A 23,338-nucleotide genomic window follows, 5' to 3' on the forward strand; every position below is an offset into this window, starting at 1 on the left:
TGGCCGGCCAGAAGCTTGGTGATCGGATCTCGAGATCCATCATCTAGTCCCGGCTGCGAGTTGGGGAGACATGCTTGCCGGTGAAAACCGAGCCGACGACAGGCGATGGCGGCGTTCTACGTCGTTACCTTGATGAAGTCATCGTCGTGTAACTACTGTCGACCCACTCGTGCTGCTCCGGGGGAAACCCTAGGATCTGGTGTTCCAGATCGGACGATGGCGGCACTGCGGTGTCGTTTCTCTCCTGGGAGCATCGTTTGTGGAGTAGCGCTGGAAGTCAGAGGCAGGAGGTGCAACGGCTTCGTCTTGCACGGAGCTTCGGTGGAGATGGCAAGTCATGCCTGACCGACAGATGCTACGCTCTGTCATGCCTAGTCGGCAGGTGCTACGCACGACAGATCTTCCAAGGACTTCAAGCTGTGTCGGCTGGTGGTACTTGGCAGCATGGCGCTGAGGTGTATCAGTGGCAACCGCGACGTGCTCAGCTGTTTGTGCGCAGGGAGGAGGTGCCGTTGGGCGCCGTGGTGGCGTCGACGATAGCTAGACCGAGCAAGGTTGATGCATCAGTACAGTTCTAAAGATGGAGCGGTGGTAGTTGGCGGCGGCGGCCTCTGAGAGCACGTCGGACCAGTGTGTGCCCCAGACCCGGCAAGTGGCTAGTTTAGGGTCTCAGGTCTTAGATGTTAGGCTTGGCTGCGATGTCTGTTTGGTATTAGGCCGAGGCTATCTGCGCCCCTTCATCAACTGGATAGGTGTAGCGACAGTTTGTTTGCTTAGACGGCGGCTTTAGTCTTACTGTTGTATGACTTTGTAAGGTCTTGTGAGAATCATTAATAAAGTGGCCGTATGCATCGCCCAGATGCAGAGGCCGGGAGTCATCCTCCTTTTCAAAAAAAAGCAACTAGAATATACCGGAGGCTTAAACTGTGTATTTTGGCATATGTATGTGACATGCGTGCACTCAAATAGTCCTATCAATTCATCAAGCAATGCAACTAAATAAACATTCAGCAAAGCTCACCTGAGTGAACATGATCATCAATTGCACGCGATGCAAAAATTTAACAGGAAACTCACCCGCATGCATGCATGTTCACCTGGACAAGACGGAATACGAAAAAAAAAGTGAATGACCTAAAATGAGAATTCAGTCACTTGTTCAGTAGCCGGTTCCATAATGTTGCAACATAGCCTATCGTACCATTTTGGTGAAAATGCTCCTGCAATGAGGTAATACGAGACAAATATAGATGATGCAGATTTGTGTCGGGTTGTGAGAGGAAGAAGAACCGGCATGAGAAAGACGGAAAGGCGGGACATGGGAAGAACATTGAGGAACGTCCGTTTCATTGAATTTGAAAAACTTTATTTTCATAATATACAAGCTTCCAAGTTCATACTATATATTAGGTACGTAGGCAAATGCATGGTTCCTACGACGATCGAAGCATGTGTTCAATCCATTTTTTTCAAAAAGATTCGAAATCCATATATACATCATACTGTAGCTAGCTGATAAACCAATTAATACTCAATGTTGCATTGACTGATGTAGTACAAGCAGTGTTTATTTTCATATACAAGCTTACAAGTTGGTGCTATTACTATTACATAGGCAAATGGATCCTTTGTACAAGGATCCATGCATGCTTTATTCAAATATAATAAATCTGTACATACGTCGTATTGCAGTGTGCAGCTGCATCGTATTGTATGTAGCTTATACAGTAGATGATAGATCATACTCGATGATGCATGGACTGACTGATGTAGTAGTAGTTCTGGTGTTTAAGAGCTGTCCACGGTCGGATAGTAGGCAACGGTGGCCATGCCGCAGTTTCCGCCGTTCCCGCGCGTGAGGCGCATATAGCCCCCCTCACCCCACCCCGTCCCCCACTGGTTCTTCACCAACCAGTACTCCTGCCCGCCGCCGTCCGCCCCGTACCCCACCACCGTCACGGCGTGGTTCAGGTTCTGCCCGCACGACGAACTACCGACGAACACGCCGCTCTTGTAGTGCTGAAAGTCAGGGTCCGCCTCCACGCCCACGGCCACCGGTTGGCTGGCAGCCAGCTCCCGCAACGCGTCCTCATCGCCGTTCAGGCCCACCCAGCGGGGGGCGCCAACGGAGGCGGCCGAATTTGGCATGACGCTGCGGCACGCGCCCTGCTGGCCGGTATACGCGTAGGCTGCCTCCGGCTGCAGGCCGCCGCTTGCGGCGACGTAACGTAGGGCGGCGATGACGGAGCCACCCTTGCAGGTGCTAGTGTCGCCCGTGCAGTCGAGCACCTGCTGCTCTGACATGGAGATGAGGTTGCCGGTGGCGATCTGTACGAGCCCCTCGGTCGCCGCCACCGCCGCGAACGCCCAGCAACTCCCTACACAGACGCAACGTTGTTTTTACGTACGTGTCAACATTTATTCATTTGCCAACTTTGGCCTGCAGATCCTTACCACATGGGGCTTGGTTCTTGACTTGGGTGACGGCGCCCTGGGCCCTCCAGTCCAAGCTGTCCGGCGTGGACTGGAACTGAGCCTTGGACATGTTCACCGCGGCCACCGGCGTGTCCTCGGGACGGAGCCCGCCCGGCTGGTGACGGTACCCGAGGTGCTTCTCCACGAACTCTTCGTTGGTGAGGTCGGAGAACTGGTTGAGCCCGAGGGTGTACGTCCGGTTGCCCGCCCGGTTGACAGCGTCTACGTGGCGCGCGTTGGCCGCGAACACCTCCTGCCGGTGCAATTTCTCGGCAGCGTCGGTGTACGCGCGCCCGTACTTGGCCATCCACCGCTCGTGCCGGGCGGCCAGCGCGTCCCCTCGCGCTGCGGCAGCGCCGACAAAGGCAGTGGCGGCCACGAGCACGAGCAGAAGCGCAAGCACCGTGCCGTCGAGGCGGCGAGAGCTGTTACTGTGAATCGGCGCCATTTTTCTAGCTAGCTAGCTTGCTTGCTTCTTCTGGCAATGCAATGGTTTACGAGCGAGCTACTTAAGCACGTAGCAACCATGCTGCCCGCGCTTCTATTTATACGCGCGCGCATGGCGAGCAAGACGGGCATACGAGCGGATTCCATACTTTTCGTCGATGGATCCGCGCGCGTTCATACGCCGTAGTCGTACGTACGTATTGACTGGGAGTCCATGGATGTTTGTATCCGACGACGGTGCTTGTTCTCCTCTCTGCGTATCTTCTTCTTCTTCTTCTTCTTCTCCAAAAAAAAATTCTTGTTTCCCCGATGGTGAGGCAAAGTGCGCTGTCCACATGCATATACCGTCGCACACGCTTAGAGCTGGAGTAGTACGCTGCTGCCTGATCGAAATTGGCCGGATCAGCGTGCAGTACTCTCCCATATATAGTTTGGCCGATGTATTACAAGTTTGGCTTACATTTTCATAGGAGAACGACAAAACGCATGACTTCTCATTCTATCAAAAAATCGTGGTAGATACATCAAATGTATTAGTATAAGGGTGTGTCTAGGTCTCAGTCGACTGAAACTTAACCAAGTCTCACTCAAGTGATATAGTATATGAGAAGAAAAAAAAAACTGAAAGAAATTTTTTGTACGAATCTTAATGCAAGATCAATGGAATATAACATCGACTGAGACATAACGAAGTCTAAGTCGACTGAGACCTAGCAAAACTGTTAGTATAAAGCAAGAAAATGTGCACGGCTAATTTTTCTTTCTTCCAAAAATGATCAGATCTATTATAAAAGTTCACCGGAAGTACAAAAAATCTCAAACATAATAAAAATTCACTTCTGATTTCGTACACTCCCGCTAAACGCAAGGACGGCTCAAACTAGCCCATACCTCTTTATAAGAAAGGGCACGATGGTCATATTTTATAAACTCTTCTTTCACTGTATACGTATACGCTGTACATGGAGTAGTGTTTATCTTTTTTTTAACCTTCAAAAAATACGTACATGAATTAGAATTCAAACTCCAAACCTCTTGGATCTCTTCCACCCGCTACAACCAACTGGGCAGCTTACTTGTTGTGCCTAATTACTTCTTTTATTCTTCTTGTTGCGCATCCTCTTAGCCTGGTTTCCTTTTTGTTTTGTTTGGTCTTTTTTTCGGTTTTATTCATTTTTTATTTTTCTTTATTTCTTCTTCATTTAATCTTTTCTGTTTCATTTTCTTAAATTTGTGAATATTTTCTAATATTCATGAAATTTTTTCAAATCTTTAAAATTATTTTTTAAATAGAAAGATCACAAATCAGAGGGGTGATCAGTCCTCTTTTAATCCTTCATCTTCTTATGAGTAGCTTCATTTTTTATTTTTGTTTATTTCTTCTTCATTTAATCTTTTCTGTTTCATTTTCTTAAATTTGTGAATATTTTCTAATATTCATGATTTTTTTTCAAATCTTTAAAATTATTTTTTAAATAGAAAGATCACAAATCAGAGGGGTGATCAGTCCTCTTTTAATCCTTCATCTTCTTATGAGTAGCCGCCACAGGGGTCCTCAGTCTAGCTCTCGCTCTTATCCAATTTCCTTATCCTTTCAGGACAAGATCGGAGTAGTAGGCAAATACAATTTCTTTTGTTGCATGCGGACCCGCTTGTGAGTCTGAAGAAATTGAAGCTAAATGACAATATTAACCTACTTGCGTACAGGATCCTTAAGAAACTATGGACTACCGTGATTTTTTAAAAGGAATAAATATTTTTTCAATTTTTGTAAACTTTTCACAAAATCATGAGCATTTTTTATCTAATTCATGAACTTTTTAAAATACATGAACTTTTTTTAGTTTCACAAACTTTTTCTAAATTCATGATTTTTTTGTCAATTTCACTAACTTCTTTGTCGAACTCGAAAAAAAAATCAATTCATGAACTTTTTCAATTTTATGAATTTATTAGTCATACTCATGTACTTTTTTCAAATTGATGAATTGGTTTTCAAACTTGTAAAGTTTTCTTTAATCTCAGGGTGGGTGTCAAGGTGGTAATAGGGTCAGGTTTGCTCGGGTCGACCTCATTCAAACCCATGCCCGAATCCACAATTGGGTGCATCGCGTGCCATGGCCGTACCCATGGGTCTTAATGACCCATTCCCGAACCCATAGGGGCACCGGACCCGAGTGGGCACCCATCAGGTCAGTGCAACAAGGATTATTTTTCCGTTATTTTGTCGCAAAAGAAGACACACAGACGACTACTCTGCTGCTCCGTTGTGGTTATCTTATATAGGCATCCACCCCATCATTTTGTACTACCGTGAGCAAGGTGGTACTAACCTCATGAGGACTACTTTCTTTTTAGCATTAAGCCAAGTCTTTATTCATCGAATTTCACAAAGTGTGGGATACAAATTGGGTCATGACACTATTAAGGAAAAGCCTAGTAGTAGCGCGGGTTTAATGCCTACTAGTAGCGCGGGGCCCCGCGCTACTAGTAAGGCGCTACAGTTATTTCTTAGCAGTAGCGCCGGTAACACACACTACTGCTAAGACGTATAGCCGTAGCATGTATAATTTCCAGCGCTACTGCTAATCTAACTATTAGTAGCGTGCTTCCAATCCAGTGCTACCAGTATTCTGTTTTTTTTTCTTTTATTGTATTTATACGCCGTTATACAAATTTTAATACAATACCAATTAAGAAGTTGTTATATCATTATGTCCATAATGAATTAATATATCATTGTGAGGAAGAAACATGAATTAGATTCATTTGGATGAATCAAAAGTTGAATTTGGACGACGATCCTACTAATTCAACTTTTGGTCACATTTGATCCATTCACATTAATCTAATCCGCGTTCCTTCCACCAATGATATAATAACTAATCATGATCATAATAACAAATCATCATGATAATCATGATCAACATCATCATCATATTAATATAAAAACTCTTGCATCATATCATCACCAACAACACAAGCTAATAATCATCATAGTCATTACCACCAACACTATTCAATTAACATAGTCATAGTGTAGCTATCTAATCACCACCAACACTAGCTAATAATAATCATCATAGTCATTACCACCAACACTAGCTATTTAATCATCATAGTCTTAGTGTAGCACATCATCATCTTCAAACTCATTCTAGCTAGCTAATCACTCATGCTGCTCTCTCTCAGGTAAAATAGCATAAAACATGTGTAGCACTCCTACTTCATCATATTGGAGAATGTAGATGAACCTGTCTCCTAATTGTGGGTTGCGCTTCTGATTGCTGCCCCTAGTACTTCTCTGCTGTGATCCTTCACAATTTTGCTCCAGTCTTTGACTATTAAGACTTGCTCGCTTTGAGAAATCATGAATGCACTCATGTGCAATGTAGGATGTCTTGCCGTAAGCTAATCATTATCATGCGACCTTTAGGCTCGATCCAACGAGGCACAACATTCATCGGGAGTCCCTATCGAAGAACACCATGGTAACATACTTAGCAGTGAAGTTTAGCTTAAAAAATAATGTATGCAAAAGATGAAATGAGGACAAATAGTAAAAATCTTACCATCTTTCCTAAATAGATGTGACTGTAGTTCACACTAGTGGTCGCACGTATCGAGTACGAATATTTCGAAGTCCAGGAAAATAACCTGTCTTGACAGTATCAACATCCTCAAGCCATGAAACATAATGACTTATCTCCTCGCAGTTTAGTTCAGCCCCGGAAAAGTAGTAGGTGCTGCCTACCAAGAGCCGGACATGTTTGCTTGAATGGAAATAAGTTGTCAATAGAAATTAGTTGTCAACTATTTTTAAATAAACAATATAAATACTTAATAAATATGGTTGAGAAACTCACAAATAGGTAGAACTGGAGGCGTCTGCATATTGACCCAGATGTCGATATTACCTTCAATCTCATCTTCCGGACGAATATCAAAGGTGATAAGCATATTAGGCTCAAATGCATACGCCTTACATAGCGCTCTCCAATTTGAGCATTCAAAATAGGAGTAGTTCTCTGCATTGTATAATTTTACGGCAAAGTATAACCATGCTCGGTCCTCAAGTGAACTCTCTTTACCTCCATACTTTCCATAGTACTGAAACCAATCTTATTCAAGACATAAAATATTGCATGGCAGGGGATATGCTAGTAGAATTGTAAAAAATTAAAAATTATAAGTTCAAGCAAAAGTCATGCTTAATTACGAAAAAAGACTTGTCGTTGTGACTTACTGTATCCACTTCGAAGGTCTCATCCAGCATGATGCTGAAGCGCCTACCACCAACTAGGTGAGGCCTGTCGCACAGGCCACGCTCGTCTTCACAGTATTCGCACATAACGAATTCCCTTTCGTCGTCAGACATTTCCTATGTTCATAGTTGAAACATTGAAAATCGATCGAAGGAAACTACTAGGAAACTCAACACACAAATCACTATTACTCAATATATACGGTGAACACTCTCCCTCAGTGAAAGACACACAAGGAGCCGAAACAGACCTAAAGTCAACCCGTTCCATATATTGAGCAATGACATAGAAAAAATGCCCTATGTTTTGCCAAAATATCATTGAATTCCCGTTCTGGCAAATCACAAGCACTCGATATGTCCTACATTGTAGCACAAGTCATGCTAAAATTCATGAAAAAATTCGGTAGGACCTTTGCTAAAGACATGACATATCGAGCGCCTGAAATTTGCCGGAACGGAAACGAATCAACATTCCGGCAAAACATAGGCCACTCGGAGGTACATTGCAAACAAGAACACCAAGACATCCTCTATATTCAGAATGCATCATCATCGACATTTACAACACATTATCATCTATATCAACAACATGGGGATTTGGCTATTCTCACCTAGAGGTCTTAAGGGGTCGGCGATGGGGACGACTGCAGGGATGAGGCAGGGCAAATGCTTGATTTCTTCATAAATAAAATATATTCTATCAACATGTATCTGAGTAGTCTTTAATCACTTATGTTCTGAAGCATAACTAAATTTGCCAATATAGGTCTCTCTCTAAACTAGTTCTATTAAGCACTTACTAAATAAACTAGTTCTATTAACTACTTACTAAATAAACTAGTTCTATTAAGCACTTACTATAAATAAACTAGTTCTATTAAGCACTTACTATAAATAAACTAGTTATATTAACCACTTACTAAATAAACTATTTCTATTAAACACTTGCTAAAAATTATAGTACCCTAGTTCTACCCTAAATTCGCTTACTTCTATTACTAAATTTAATACCTAAAAATTTCTATTCTTAATACCTACAAATTTCTACACTAAGTGGAGGGAGTAGGGAGGGGTGAGTGAGGGTGGAGAGGGAGGGATCGGGAGAGGGACGAGGCAGGGAGGGAGGTGGGAGGGAGGAGGCGGGGGAGTGAGGAGGGAGAGGGAGGGATCGGGAGAGGGACGAGGCAGGGAGGGAGGTGGGAGGGAGGAGGCGGGGGAGTGAGGAGGGAGGGAGGGATCGGGAGAGGGACGAGGAGGGGAGGGAGGTGGAAGGAGGAGGGATGAAGGAACTACCTAAGTGGAGGAGAGCTGGAACGTCGGCGGCGGCGGGCGACGATGGTGGTCGGGGAGGGCGACGATGGTGGTCAGGGAACAGCGGCGGCGGCGGAAGACTGGGGGTGTGGGGGAGAGTGAAGGAAATATGCCCTAGAGGCAATAATAAAGTTGTTATTTATATTTCCTTATATCATGATAAATGTTTATTATTCATGCTAGAATTGTATTAACCGGAAACTTAGTACATGTGTGAATACATAGACAAACAGAGTGTCACTAGTATGCCTCTACTTGACTAGCTCGTTAATCAAAGATGGTTAAGTTTATTAGCCATGGACAAGAGTTGTCATTTGATGAACGGGATCACATCATTAGAGAATGATGTGATTGACTTGACCCATCCATTAACTTAGCACGATGATCGTTTAGTTTGTTGCTATTGCTTTCTTAATAACTTATACATGTTCCTATGACTATGAGATTATGCAACTCCCGAATACCGGAGGAACACTTAGTGTGCTATCAAACGTCACAACGTAACTGGGTGATTATAAAGATGCTCTACAGGTCTCTCCGATGGTGTTTGTTGAGTTGGCATAGATCGAGATTAGGATTTGTCACTCCGATTATTGGAGAGGTATCTCGGGGCCCTCTCGGTAATGCACATCACTATAAGCCTTGCAAGCAATGTGACTAATCAGTTAGTTGCGGGATGATGCATTACAGAACGAGTAAAGAGACTTGCCGGTAACGAGATTGAACTAGGTATTGAGATATCGACGATCGAATCTCGGGCAAGTAATATACCGATGACAAAGGGAACAACGTATGTTATTATGCGGTTTGACCGATAAAGATCTTCGTAGAATATGTAGGAACCAATATGAGCATCTAGGTTCTGCTATTGGTTATTGACCGGAGATGAGTCTCGGTCATGTCTACATTGTTCTCGAACCCGTAGGGTCTGCACGCTTAACGTTCGATGATGATCGGTATTACGAGTTTATGTGTTTTGATGTACCGAAGGTAGTTCGGAGTCCCGGATCACTGCGATCATGGACATGACGAGGAGTCTCGAAATGGTCGAGACATAAAGATTGATATATTGGAAGGCTATGTGTGGACACCGGAATGGTTCCGGATGAGTTCGGGCATTTTCCGGAGTACCGGGAGGTTACTGGAACCCCCTCAGGGAGTGTATGGGCCTTATTGGGCCTTAGTGGAAAAGAGGAGGAGGCGGCCAAGGTGGGGGCACCCCCCAAGCCCAATCCGAATTGGGGTGGGGGGCCGGCCCCCCTTTCCTTCTCCCTCTCTCCTCCTTCCTTCCTCTCCTACTCCAACTAGGGAAGCGGGAATCCTACTCCCACCGGGAGTAGGACTCGCCCCTTGGGCGCGCTATGAGAGGGCCGGCCTTCCCCCTCCTCCACTCCTTTATATGCAGGGAGGGGGGCACCCCATAGACACACAAGTTGATTGTTTAGCCGTGTGCGGTGCCCCCCTCCACAGATTTCCACCTCGGTCATATCGTTGCAGTGCTTAGGCGAAGCCCTGCGCCGGTAGCTTCATCATCACCGTCATCACGCCGTCGTGCTGACGAAACTCTCCCTCGACCTCAGCTGGATCTAGAGTTCGTGGGACGTCACCGAGCTGAACGTATGACTACATCAACCGCGTTGTCATAACACTTCCGCTTTCGGTCTACGAGGGTACGTAGACAACACTCTCCCCTCTCGTTGCTATGCATCACCTAGATGGATCTTGCGTGTGCGTAGGAATTTTTTTGAAATTACTGCGTTCCCCAACAGTGGCATCCGAGCCAGGTCTATGCGTAGATGTTATATGCACGAGTAGAACACAAATAATTGTGGGCGATAATAGTCATACTGCTTACCAGCATGTCATACTTTGATTCGGCGGTATTGTTGGATGAAGCGGCTCAGACCGACATTACGCGTACGCTTACGCGAGACTGGTTCTACCGACGTGCTTCACACACAGGTGGCTAGTGGGTGTCTTTTTCTCCAACTTTAGTTGAATCGAGTGTGACTACGCCCGGTCCTTGTTGAAGGTTAAAACAACAAACTTGACGAAAAATCGTTGTGGTTTTGATGCGTAGGTAAGAACGGTTCTTTCTAAGCCCGTAGCAGCCACGTAAAACTTGCAACAACAAAGTAGAGGATGTCTAACTTGTTTTTGCAGGGCATGTTGTGATGTGATATGGTGAAGACGTGATTATATGAATTGTTGTATGAGATGATCATGTTTTGTAACACAGTTATCGGCAACTGGCAGGAGCCATATGGTTGTCGCTTTATTGTATGAAATGCAATCGCCATGTAATTGCTTTACTTTATCACTAAGCGGTAGCGATAGTCGTAGAAGCAATAGTTGGCGAGATGACAACGATGCTTCGATGGAGATCAAGGTGTAAAGCCCGTGACGATGGTGATCATGACAGTGCTTTGGAGATGGAGATCAAAGGCACAAGATGATGATGGCTATATCATATCACTTATATTGATTGCATGTGATGTTTATCCTTTATGCATCTTATTTTGCTTAGTTCGGCGGTAGCATTATAAGATGATCTCTCACTAAAATTTCAAGGTATAAGTGTTCTCCCTGAGTATGCACCGTTGCTACAGTTCGTCGTGCCGAGACACCACGTGATGATCGGGTGTGATAAGCTCTACGTTCACATACAACGGGTGCAAGCCAGTTTTGCACATGCAGAATACTCGGGTTAAACTTGACGAGCCTAGCATATGCAGATGTGGCCTCGGAACACTGACACCGAAAGGTCGAGCGTGAATCATATAGTAGATATGATCAACATAGTGATGTTCACCATTGAAAACTACTCCATCTCACGTGATGATCGGACATGGTTTAATTGATATGGATCACGTGATTACTTAGATGATTAGAGGGATGTCTATCTAAGTGGGAGTTCTTAAGTAATATGATTAATTGAACTTTAATTTATCATGAACATAGTACCTGATAGTATTTTGCATGTCTATGTTGTTGTAGATAAATGGCCCGTGATGTTGTTCCATTGAATTTTAATGCGTTCCTAGAGAAAGCTAAGTTGAAAGATGATGGTAGCAATTACACGGACTGGGTCCGTAACTTGAGGATTATCCTCATTGCTGCACAGAAGAATTACGTCCTGGAAGCACCGCTAGGTGCCAAACCCGCTGCAGGAGCAACGCCAGATGTTATGAACACCTGGTAGAGCAAAGCTGATGACTACTCGATAGTTCAGTGTGCCATGCTTTACGGCTTAGAACCGGGACTTCAACGACGTATTGAACATCATGGAGCATATGAGATGTTCCAGGAGTTGAAGTTAATATTTCAAGCAAATGCCTGGATTGAGAGATATGAAGTCTCCAATAGGTTCTATGGCTGCAAGATGGAGGAGAATATTTCTGTCAGTGAACATATACTCAGAATATCTGGGTACCACAACCACTTGACTCAACTGGGAGTTAATCTTCCTGATGATAGTGTCATTGACGGAGTTCTTCAATCACTGCCACCAAGCTACAAGAGCTTCGTGATGAACTATAATATGCAAGGGATGGATAATACGATTCCCGAGCTCTTCGCAATGCTAAAGGCTGCGGAGGTAGAAATCAAGAAAGAGCATCAAGTGTTGATGGTCAACAAGACCACCAGTTTCAAGAAAAAGGGTAAGGGGAAGAAGGGGAACTTCAAGAAGAACGGCAAGCAAGTTGCTACTCAAGTGAAGAAGCCCAAGTCTGGACCTAAGCCTAAGACTGAGTGCTTCTACTTCAAAGGGACTGGTCACTAGAAGCGGAACTGCCCCAAGTATTTGGCAGAGAAGAAGGATGGCAAAGTGAAAGGTATATTTGATATACATGTTATTGATGTGTACCTTGCTAATGCTCGCAGTAGCGCCTGGATATTTGATACTGTTCTGTTGCTAATATTTGCAACTCGAAACAGGGGCTACGGATTAAGCGAAGATTGGCTAAGGACGAGGTGACGATGCGCGTGGGAAATGGTTCCAAAGTCGATGTGATCGCCGTCGGCACGCTACCTCTACATCTATCTCCGGGACTAGTTTTAGACCTAAATAATTATTATTTGGTGCCAGCGTTGAGCATGAACATTATATCTGGATCTTCTTTGATGCGAGACGGTTATTCATTTAAATCAGAGAATAATGGTTGTTCTATTTATATGAGTAATATCTTTTATGGTCATGCACCCTTAATGAGTGGTCTTTTTTTACTAAATCTTGATAGTAGTAATACACATGTTCATAGTATTGAAGCCAAAAGATATAAGTTTAATAATGATAGTGCAACTTATTTGTGGCACTGCCGTTTAGGTCATATTGGTGTAAAGCGCAGGAAGAAACTCCATACTGAAGGGCTTTTGGAATCACTTGATGCTTGCGAACCATGCCTCATGGGCAAGATGACTAAGACTCCGTTCTCCGGAACAATGGAGCAAGCAACAGACTTGTTGGAAATAATACAAACTGATGTATGCGGTCCGATGAGTGTTGATGCTCACGGCGGGTATCGTTATTTTCTTACCTTCACAGATGATTTGAGCAGATATGGGTATATCTACTTGATGAAACATAAGTCTGAAACATTTGAAAAGTTCAAAGAATTTCAGAGTGAAGTGGAAAATCATCGTAACAAGAAAATAAAGTTTCTATGATCTGATCGTGGAGGAGAATATTTGAGTTATGAGTTTGGTCTTCATTTGAAACAATGCGAAATAGTTTTGCAGCTCACGCCACCCGAAACACCATAGCGTAATGGTGTGTCTGAACGTCGTAATCGTACTTTACTAGATATGGTGCGATCTATGATGTCTCTTACAGATTTACCACTATCATTTTGGGGTTATGCTTTAGAGACGGCTGCATTCACGTTAAATACGGCACCATCTAAATCCGATGAGACGACACCTTATGAACTGTGGTTTGGCAAGAAACCCAAGTTGTCGTTTCTTAAAGTTTGGGGCTGCAATGCTTATGTGAAAAAGCTTCAACCTGATAAGCTCGAACCCAAATCGGAGAAATGTGTCTTCATAAGATACCCAAAGGAGACTGTTGGGTACACCTTCTATCACAGATCCAATGGCAAGATATTCGTTGCTAAGAATGGATCCTTTCTAGAGAAGGAATTTCTCTCGAAAGAAGTGAGTGGGAGGAAAGTAGAACTTGATGAGGTAATTGTACCTTCTCCCGAGTTGGAAAGTAGTACATCACAGAAGTCAGTTCCAGTGATTCCTACACCAACTAGTGAGGAAGCTAATGATGATGATCATGAAACTTTTGATCAAGTTACTACCAAACCTCGTAGGTCAACCAGAGTAAGATCTGCACCGGAGTTGTACGGTAATCCTGTCTGAAGGTCATGTTACTTGACCATGACGAACCTACGAACTGTGAGGAAGCGATGATGAGCCCAGATTCTGCAAAATGGCTTGAGGCCATGAAATCTAAGATGGGATCCATGTATGAGAACTAAGTGTGGGCTTTGGTTGACTTGCCCGATGATTGGCAAGCCATAGAGAATAAATGAATCTTCAAGAAGAAGACTGACGCTGACGGTAATGTTACTATTTACAAAGCTCGACTTGTTGCGAAAGGTTTTCGACAAGTTCAAGGAGTTGACTACGATGAGACCTTCTCACTCGTAGCGATGCTTAAGTCCGTCCGAATCATGTTAGCAATTGCTGCATTTTATGATTATGAAATTTGGCAAATGGATGTCAAAACTGCATTCCTTAATGGATGTCTTAAAGAAGAGTTGTATATGATGCAACCAGAAGGTTTTGTCAATCCAAAAGGTGCTAACAAAGTGTGTAAGCTCCAGCGTTCCGTTTATGGACTGGTGCAAGCATCTCGGAGTTGGAATATACGCTTTGATAGTGTGATCAAAGCATACGGTTTTATACAGACTTTTGGAGAAGCCTGTATTTACAAGAAAGCGAGTGGGAGCTCTGTAGCATTTTTGATATTATATGTGGATGACATATTGTTGATCTGAAATGATACTCAATTTTTGAATAGCATAAAAGGATACTTGAATAAGAATTTTTCAATGAAAGACCTCGGAGAAGCTGCTTATATATTGGGCATCAAGATCTGTAGAGATAGATCAAGACGCTTAATTGGACTTTCACAAAGCACATACCTTGATAAAGTTTTGAAGAAGTTCAAAATGGATCAAGCAAAGAAAGGGTTCTTGCCTATGTTACAAGGTGTGAAGTTGAGTCAGACTCAATGCCCAACCACTGCAGAAGATAGAGAGAAAATGAAGGTCATTCCCTATGCTTCAGCCATAGGTTCTATCATGTATGCAATGCTGTGTACCAGACCTGATGTGTGCCTTGCTATTAGTTTATCAGGGAGGTACCAAAGTAATCCAGGAGTGGATCACTGGACAACGGTCAAGAACATCCTGAAATACCTGAAAAGGAACAAGGATATGTTTCTCGTTTATGGAGGTGACAAAGAGCTCGTCGTAAACGGTTACATCGATGCAAGCTTTGACACTGATCCGGATGACTCTAAGTCACAAACCGGATACATATTTTTTTTGAATGGTGGAACTATCAGTTGGTGCAGTTCCAAGCAAAGTGTCGTGGCGGGACCTACGTGTGAAGTGGAGTACATAGCTTCTTCAGAAGCGGCAAATGAAGGAGTCCGGATGAAGGAGTTCATATCCAATCTAGGTGTCATATCTAGAGCATCGGGTCCAATGAAAATCTTTTGTGACAATACTGGTGCAATTGCCTTGGCAAAGGAATACAGATTTCACAAGAGAACCAAGCACATCAAGAAACGCTTCAATTCCATCCGTGACCAAGTCAAGGAGGGAGACATAGAGATTTGCAAGATACATACAGATTTGAATGTTGCAGACCCGTTGACTAAGCCTCTCCCACGAGCAAAACATTATCAGCACCAAGACTCCATGGGTTTTAGAATCATTACAATGTAATCTAGATTATTAACTCTAGTGCAAGTGGGAGAGTGAAGGAAATATGCCCTAGAGGCAATAATAAAGTTGTTATTTATATTTCCTTATATCATGATAAATGTTTATTATTCCTGCTAGAATTGTATTAACCGGAAATTTAGACATGTGTGAATACATAGACAAATAGAGTGTCACTAGTATGCCTCTACTTGACTAGCTCGTTAATCAAAGATGGTTAAGTTTCCTAGCCATGGACAAGAGTTGTCATTTGATGAACGGGATCACATCATTAGAGAATGATGTGATTGACTTGACTCATCCGTTAGCTTAGCACGATGTTCGTTTAGTTTGTTGCTATTGCTTTCTTCATAACTTATACATGTTCCTATGACTATGAGATTATGCATCTCCCGAATACCGGAGGAACACTTAGTGTGCTATCAAACATCACAACGTAACTGGGTGATTATAAAGATGCTCTACAGGTCTCTCCGAAGGTGTTTGTTGAGTTGGCATAGATCGAGATTAGGATTTGTCACTCCAATTGTCGGAGAGGTATCTCCGGGCCCTCTTGGTAATGCACATCACTATAAGCCTTGCAAGCAATGTGACGAATGAGTTTGTTGCGGGATGATGCATTACGGAACGAGCAAAGAGACTTGCTAGTAACGAGATTGAACTAGGTATTGAGATACCCACGATCGAATCTCGGGCAAGTAACATAACGATGGCAAAGGGAACAACGTATGTTGTTATGCGGTTTGACCGATAAAGATCTTCGTAGAATATGTAGGAACCAATATGAGCATCCAGTTTCCGCTATTGGTTATTGACCGGAGATGAGTCTCGTTCATGTCTACATAGTTCTAGAACCCGTACGGTCCGCATGCTTAACGTTCGTTGACGATCGGTATTATGAGTTTATGTGTTTTGATGTACCGAAGGTAGTTTGGAGTCCCGGATGTGATCACGGACATGACAAGGAGTCTTGAAATGGTCGAGACATAAATATCGATATATTGGAAGGCTATGTTTGGACACCGGAATGGTTCCGGATGAGTTCGGGCATTTTCCGGAGTACCGGGAAGTTACCGGAACCCCCCAGGGAGTGTATGGGCCTTATTGGGCCTTAGTGGAAAAGAGGAGGCGGCCAAGGTGGGGGCGCGCCCCCCCAAGCCCATCAAATTGGGGTGGGGGAGCCTTTCCTTCTCCCTCTCTCCTCCTTCCTTCCTCTCCTACTCCAACTAGGGAAGGGGGAATCCTACTCCCACCGGGAGTAGGACTCCCCTGCTGGGTGTGCCATGAGAGGGCTGACCCTCCCCCTCCTCCACTCCTTTATATACGGGGAGGGGGGCACCCCATAGACACACAAGTTGATTGTTTAGCCGTGTGCGGTGCCCCCCTCCACAGATTTCCACCTCGGTCATATCGTTGCAGTGCTTAGGCGAAGCCCTGCGTTGGTAACTTCATCATCACCGTCATCACGCCGTCGTGCTGACGAAAATCTCCCTCGACGTCAGCTGGATCTAGAGTTCATGGGACGTAATTGAGCTGAACGTGTGCAAATCGCGGAGGTGCCGTACCTTCGGTACTAGGATCGGTCGGATCGTGAAGACGTACGACTACATCAACCGCGTTGTCAGAACGCTTCTGCTTTCGGTCTACGAGGGTATGTAGACAACACTCTCCCCTCTCGTTGCTATGCATCACCTAGATAGATCTTGCGTGTGCGTAGGAGAATTTTTGAAATTACTTCGTTCCCCAACAGAGAGTGAGAGTGGAGTGGAGAGGGGAGAGTGAGGGACAGCCGGTTGGAGAAGATAGGCTGGCTTTAACAGTAGCGCACGTTAGGACAAAGCGCTACTGCTAAAGTACATTAGCAGTAGTGCGCTTATGGAAACGGTGCTACTACTATACCTAGTCTGGAGGCAACGCCGTGGCAATTGTAGTAGTAGTGTACTATTCGACTAACGCACTACTGCTACTTGGATATCAGTAGCGAGCTTTTCTAAAGCGCGCTACTGCTAAGTAGCAGTAGCGGGTTGTTTAAACCACGCTGCTGGTAAGATTCTGTGTATAAGGTTTTTCCTAGTAGTGTGAGGTTGGTCAAACGAGATATAACGCCCATGATCGAGACTAAGAGCATGCTTAGCTAAACTATGTGCTTCATAATTCACAACGTGACATTTAAAAGTAAAATTACAAGTAAAAAAGGACACTTGAAGTTTGATTTCATTGATGATAGCTTCATAGCTTCCCTTCGCGCCTTTGATGATGTCATTCACTGCTTGCTGGGAGTCGGAAACTATAACAAAATTCTATTGATGCAGGTCCATCGCTAGCGCCAGTGCCTCCTTGCATGTGATCACATCAAGAGTAGCTGGGTAATGTAATCCATCGACTACTAAGCTTGAACTCCCCAAATAGTTTCCTCCACTATCTCTGCACACTGCTACAGCCGGTCCATCTTAATTCCAATATTTTTTATTTACTTCAAAATATTTCTCCAAAAATCACTGTTCAATTTCGAGAACTTTTATTTCTGCACAAAAACAACACCATGATAGTTCTGCTGAAAACAACATCAGTCCGAGTTAGTTTCACTCAAATGATGCAAATTAGAAGAAAAAACAAGAGCAAAAGTGTTTGAAAAAGTAGATACGTTGAAGACGTATCAACTCCCCCAATATTAACTTATTGCTTGTCCTCAAACAATTCAGTTGACAAACTGAAAGTGATAATGAAAATTTTTACAAACTCATTTGCTCTTGTAGATGAACATAAACATAGCTAGTGATCATATTTCAACAAAAATCAGAGTAACCATCTATATGATAACAATTAGAAACCACATTTACTCATATCAATAACATAACCTACTAGTGAGCAATACTACTATATCCATTCTATGAATTATCCCCAAAGCTATTACCACGAATAAGAAAACATATGGGAACACCAAAAAACGGTGGACAAACTAAGAAACAGAGATAACTACCCCTGGATCATTGCAAGTGCTTGTTCATACTGGCCACACTTAGACATGACCATTGTGCCGAAAAAGGTCAAGTGTGAACGTTGGTATGGGCCGTGAGGGGAGAGTAGTGCGGAGCAACAACGCGATATCAGCATCACTCCGTCGAGGCGCATCCCTTCGCGTCGAGTTTGCTGCACATATGGACTCGATACAAACGAGAAACCGGTTTGGTCTGAGCCTTCTTAGATGTAGGTCCTTATCACACATGGATCCAAACCCGGGCCCTTCGCCTGACTTTGATGCCATCGGTGGGAGGCGGTTGCCATTGTCTCGCATGGGAGGTTGTTGTCAGCGTTGGCCGACCAACATGTATTGCTGCCAGAATTGGGTACACTATATTTTCATAATGTTTAATTATATAAAACATGAATATTTGGATTAAAAACATGAGAACTGAAACTGAAAATACATATGATTTATTGTATTTGATTATTGCGTAATATAAAACTTGTTGAATCTAAGTGGCATAATCATTTTGATATGGGATAATTCGTTTTATACCCTTAGTTGTGTCTCCCTCGTCAGGATTGCCCCTAGTTTCTGAAAACACGTGGTCTTCTCCAACCCACTTTAGCATCTTTTGCTTTTGCCCTTTGACCATTTGATCGTCACTTTAAAAACTTCATAACTAATTCATACTAAATAAGAGAAATGCAAATAAGATATCGAAATATTTGGAAAAACATCACCTATATGTCAATGTCAATTGCATTCCTGACAAAAGTGTTGGTAAGTGCCCATCCGAGTTTTAGCTCTTATCACACCACCATGAACAGTAAAACCTAAAAAAACAAAAAAAAATCAGAAAAGAAGTTGGTGGCAAAGAATGACAATTGTTTTAAGTGGTTGCCAAGTTTCAACAGGGAATGACATTCGTGGAAGTCGTGGCAAAAAAAAATTCTAGGTCAAACTTACCTTTTTGGTCACTTTCAGAAGTTATAGTTCAAAATTTTGAGAATTCTAGGCCAAACTTTCAGTACTTTGAACGTTCGGAAAATGTGAAAACCTTCAAAAGTTTCTCATTAAAAATTTACAATTTTTAGAACTTTTCAAAGTTCAAAACTTTCATAGCATTCAAAAATAGAAAAATTTTGAACGTCCTAAAAAACCATCTTCTTGAAATTTTGGAACTTCATTTTTTTGGAATTTCCATGAAAGAAAAACAAAGTGAAAATTTGGGTCGCATGTGCACGCCCTACTAGGTGAGGGTAACACTTGTGTGTGTGTGTTTGGTGGCTTCATGTCCGCTGCATACATGAGTTCAGTGGCTTCATGTCGTGTGTCCGCTGCAAGCATGAGCTCTCCCTTGGAGCGTGTTGTCCAAATTAGATCTTGGATTACTTGTCTATCCGCATATCAAAAGAGCGACATAAAATATTTTCTTTCTATCTTTTGAGTTCTTTTTTCTTGCAATTTTTTGGGCAGTTCTTCTGATACTAGAAGGGTTCGACGCGCTTTGCTACGCCATTGGTGTTGTTGGGTTTCTTAAAAAAAGATACTCACTGTGTTTCAAAATATAAGGTGTATTACTTTTTAAAAAGTTGAACATTTTAAGTGTGGTCAAATTTTTAGAGAAATATATCAAAATTCATAATATCAAATAAGTATGATTAGATTCATAATGAAATGAATTTTCATACCTTTTCGTTTAATATTGTGGATGTCAATATTTTTTGCTCTAAACTTGGTCAAAACTAATGCCCCTTATATTCTGGAATTGATGGAATATTTAGTTTGGCGGGGGATGATGGAGTGTGTTTTATTTTTATTTAATAATGTTGTGATTTGGTGGGCTTTCCGCGGTGTGATTCTGTGTTATCCACTAGCTAACCTATATTTATGTGAGGAAATTTCCACGCCGGTGGTGATAGAGGCAAAGGTCCTCATCAGGTGGTTTCATGTACTATATTGGGGCTACATTATCACATAGTGGCGCCTCTTTTTTCTAGATGGTGGGAGGGTGCACGGGATTGATATGTTTTTATATGCAGGTTGCTGATGATTGATCTAAATAATCGTTGACACTGTCAAAATTGTAAACCAAGTCTGAAATTGAATACCTCAATTCAGTGAAAGAACTTTAAAATTAAGGAACATAGTGATTTAAGAATTGAATAGGTGAGCTCTCCGATAAATTGTTGACCCGGTCAAAATCGGTAGACCCAATTCAAAATGAAAGACCTCAATTAATTATGATGTCTTAAAATTAGAAAAGATAGTGTATAGTATTAAAGAATCGAATAAGATAGTTCTGAGAAATTGTTGACCTGGTTAAAATCGGATGACCCAATTCTAATTGCAGACCTCAATTGAATGTGGGCTCTATAAAATTAGGGAGTTTAGTGTTATAGATGATAATATTTTAAGGTAGCATATCCTACTGTTTTTGATAAAAAAATATGGCTCCTGTAATGAAGTAAAAGGACAAGAATATAGATAATGAAGATTTGTGTTGGGTCGTGAGAGGAAGAAGAACGTGCCTGAAAAAGACGAAAAGGCGGGACATGGGAAGAACATTAAGAATGTGTGTTCGATTGAATCAGAAAATTTTATTTTCATAGAGATTCTTCCAAGTTCATACTATTACGTAGGCGAATGCATCTTTCGTACGAGGATCCATGCATGCGTTCAATGTTCATTATTCAAAATCCACTTCTTTTCCAAAAAGATTCGAAATCCACATATACATCATAGTGTAGCTAGCTGATAAACCAATACTCGATGCTGGATGGACTGATGTAGTACAAATGTTTATTTTCATATAGTACAAGCTTACAAATTTGTGGTATTACATAGGCAAATGGATCTTTTTTACAAGGATCCATGCTTTATTCAGAAAGTAAATCAGTATATACTGCATGGTGCTGATAAACTATAGTACTCGATGATGCATGGACCGACTGATGTACAGTAGTAGTGGTGTTTAAGAGCCGTCCATGGTCGGGTAGTAGGCGTAGGTGGCCATGCCGCAGTTGCCGCCGTTCCCGCGCGTGAGGCGCATGTAGCCCCCCTCGCCCCACCCCGTCCCCCACTGGTTCTTCACCATCCAGTACGCCTGCCCGCCGCTGTCCGTCCCGTAGCCCACCACCGTCACGCCGTGGTTCAGGTTCTGTCCACACGACGAGCTGCCGGTGTACACGCCCCTCATATAGTGCTGGAAGTCACGGTCAGCCTCCACGGGCACGGCCACCGGCTGTCTGGCCGCGAGCTCCTGCAAGGTGCCCTCGTCGCCGTGCAGTTCCACCATTCGGGGGGCGCCGATGGAGGCGGCCGAGTTTGGGCTGACGCTGCTGCTGCGGCACGCGCCCTGCTGGCCGGTATACGCGTAGGATTCCTCTGGCTGAAGGCCGCCGCTCGAGGCGACGTAGCTTAGGGCGGCGTTGATGTCGCCGCCGTTGCAGGAGTTGGCGCCGCCCGTGCAGTCCAGCACCTGCTGCTCTGACATGGAGATGAGGTTGCCAGTGGCTATCTTTACGAGCCCCTCCGTCGCCGCTACCGCCGCGAACGCCCAGCAACAACCTGTACGTGTATATTCATTTGGGAACTTTGGCTTATGCTACGGCGTTACATTAAATTAAATATATGCATGCATGCATTGCAGGAGCTGTAGATTCTTACCGCATGAGCCTTGGTTCTTGACTTGGGTGACGGCACCCGCGGCCCTCCAGTCCACGCTGTCCGGCGTGGAGTCGAACTGAGCATTGGACATGTTCACCGCGGCCACCGGCGTGCTGTCCACGCCGTGCTGGTGGCGGTACCCGAGGTGCTTCTCCGCGAACTCTTCGCTGGTGAGGTCCGAGAACTGATTGAGGCCGAGCGTGTATGTCCGGTTGCCCGCTCGATTGACAGCCTCGACGTGCCGCGCGTTGGCCGCGAACACCTCCTGCCGGCGTAATTTCTCGGCAGCGTCCGTGTACTCGCGCCCGAACTTGGCCATCCACCGCTCGTGCCGGGCGGCCAGCGCGTCCCCTCGCGCCGCGGCAGCACTGACAAAGGCGGTGGCGGCCGCAAGCACGAGCAGAAGCGCAAACAGTGTGCCGTCGAGGCGGCGCGAGCTGTGAGTCGACGCCATTAAGCTAAGCTATATAATTAGTTGCTTGCTTCTTCTTGCAATGCAATGGTTTACGAGCTACTAAGCACGTAGCAACCATGCTGCCGGCGCTTCTATTTATAGGAGCGGGCATGGCGAGCAAGACGGGGCATACGAGTGGATTCCATACTTTTCGTCCATGGATCCGCGTTCAAACGCCGAAGTCGAACGTACGTATTGACTGGGAGTCCATGGATGTTTGTATCCGACGACGGTGGTTGTTCTCGTCACTCTGTATACTCTTCTTCTACTTCTCCAAGGTTTTTCTTGTTTGCCGGATGGTGCGGCAAAGTGCTCTATCCACACCGTCGCACACGCACAGAGCTGGAGTACGTTGCTGCCTAATCGAAATTGACCGGATCAGCGTGCAGTTTCGCATATAGTTTGGCCGATGTGTGTGGTTGGATTTCAAGTTTGGTTTACGCCATCTAGTCGGACCTCTTAAACCTGCCTCATACGTCCGTGCGGGCCGCCTGTTCATTGTCCGGCCATGAAATTTTTAACCCACACGGACCCATCAAACGGCCCTTAAACGCCCGGGCTGACTGGCGCCCCCATATCCAGCCCAAATATGGGGCGGATATGGAGCGCCCGGGCACGTCCGCCACGTCGGACCCGAAAGTCCGACCCCACCCCAAAGTGCACCAAATCCACCCCGAACACCAGCCGGATCCATTTGCTATCTCCTCTCTTCTTCCTCCTCCGCACCGTCCGTCTCGCGCTCCGCCGCCACGGCCGCTCCGCAGCCGTTCCCAGGCTCTTCGCCG

General features: G+C 44.2%; 2 protein-coding genes across 2 annotated transcripts; both read right to left on the reverse strand.

Annotated features, from left to right (window-relative positions):
• Positions 1–427: 427 nt before the first annotated feature.
• On the reverse strand, positions 428–2,997 carry LOC109754391 (fruit bromelain-like). The gene is made up of 2 exons (XM_020313304.4): positions 2,455–2,997; positions 428–2,378 (listed from the first exon to the last, which is right to left on the reverse strand). The coding sequence occupies exons 1-2, from the start codon at positions 2,921–2,923 to the stop codon at positions 1,789–1,791; spliced, it is 1,059 nt and encodes a 352-aa protein (XP_020168893.1). The 5' UTR covers positions 2,924–2,997; the 3' UTR covers positions 428–1,788.
• An 18,209-nt stretch (positions 2,998–21,206) lies between these two features.
• LOC141041754 (fruit bromelain-like) lies at positions 21,207–22,635 on the reverse strand. Its single transcript, XM_073508954.1, has 2 exons — positions 22,100–22,635; positions 21,207–22,000 (listed from the first exon to the last, which is right to left on the reverse strand). Exons 1-2 carry the CDS (start codon positions 22,551–22,553, stop codon positions 21,405–21,407), a joined length of 1,050 nt encoding a protein of 349 aa, XP_073365055.1. The 5' UTR covers positions 22,554–22,635; the 3' UTR covers positions 21,207–21,404.
• Positions 22,636–23,338: the final 703 nt, after the last annotated feature.

The sequence above is a fragment of the Aegilops tauschii genome, chromosome 2, assembly GCF_002575655.3.
Source record: "Aegilops tauschii subsp. strangulata cultivar AL8/78 chromosome 2, Aet v6.0, whole genome shotgun sequence".
In the NCBI taxonomy this organism is placed as follows: Eukaryota; Viridiplantae; Streptophyta; class Magnoliopsida; order Poales; family Poaceae; genus Aegilops; species Aegilops tauschii.

What these genes read in the sequence shown, in the direction of transcription:
- LOC109754391 (XM_020313304.4), bottom strand. Translation starts at nt 2,923, where the DNA reads ATGGCGCCGATTCACAGTAACAGCTCTCGCCGCCTCGACGGCACGGTG. An exon ending in CAAGAACCAAGCCCCATGTG is followed by an intron (nt 2,379 to 2,454) that starts GTAAGGATCTGC and finishes GCGTCTGTGTAG; the next exon opens with GGAGTTGCTGGGCGTTCGCG.
- LOC141041754 (XM_073508954.1), bottom strand. Translation starts at nt 22,553, where the DNA reads ATGGCGTCGACTCACAGCTCGCGCCGCCTCGACGGCACACTGTTTGCG. An exon ending in CAAGAACCAAGGCTCATGCG is followed by an intron (nt 22,001 to 22,099) that starts GTAAGAATCTAC and finishes ATACACGTACAG; the next exon opens with GTTGTTGCTGGGCGTTCGCG.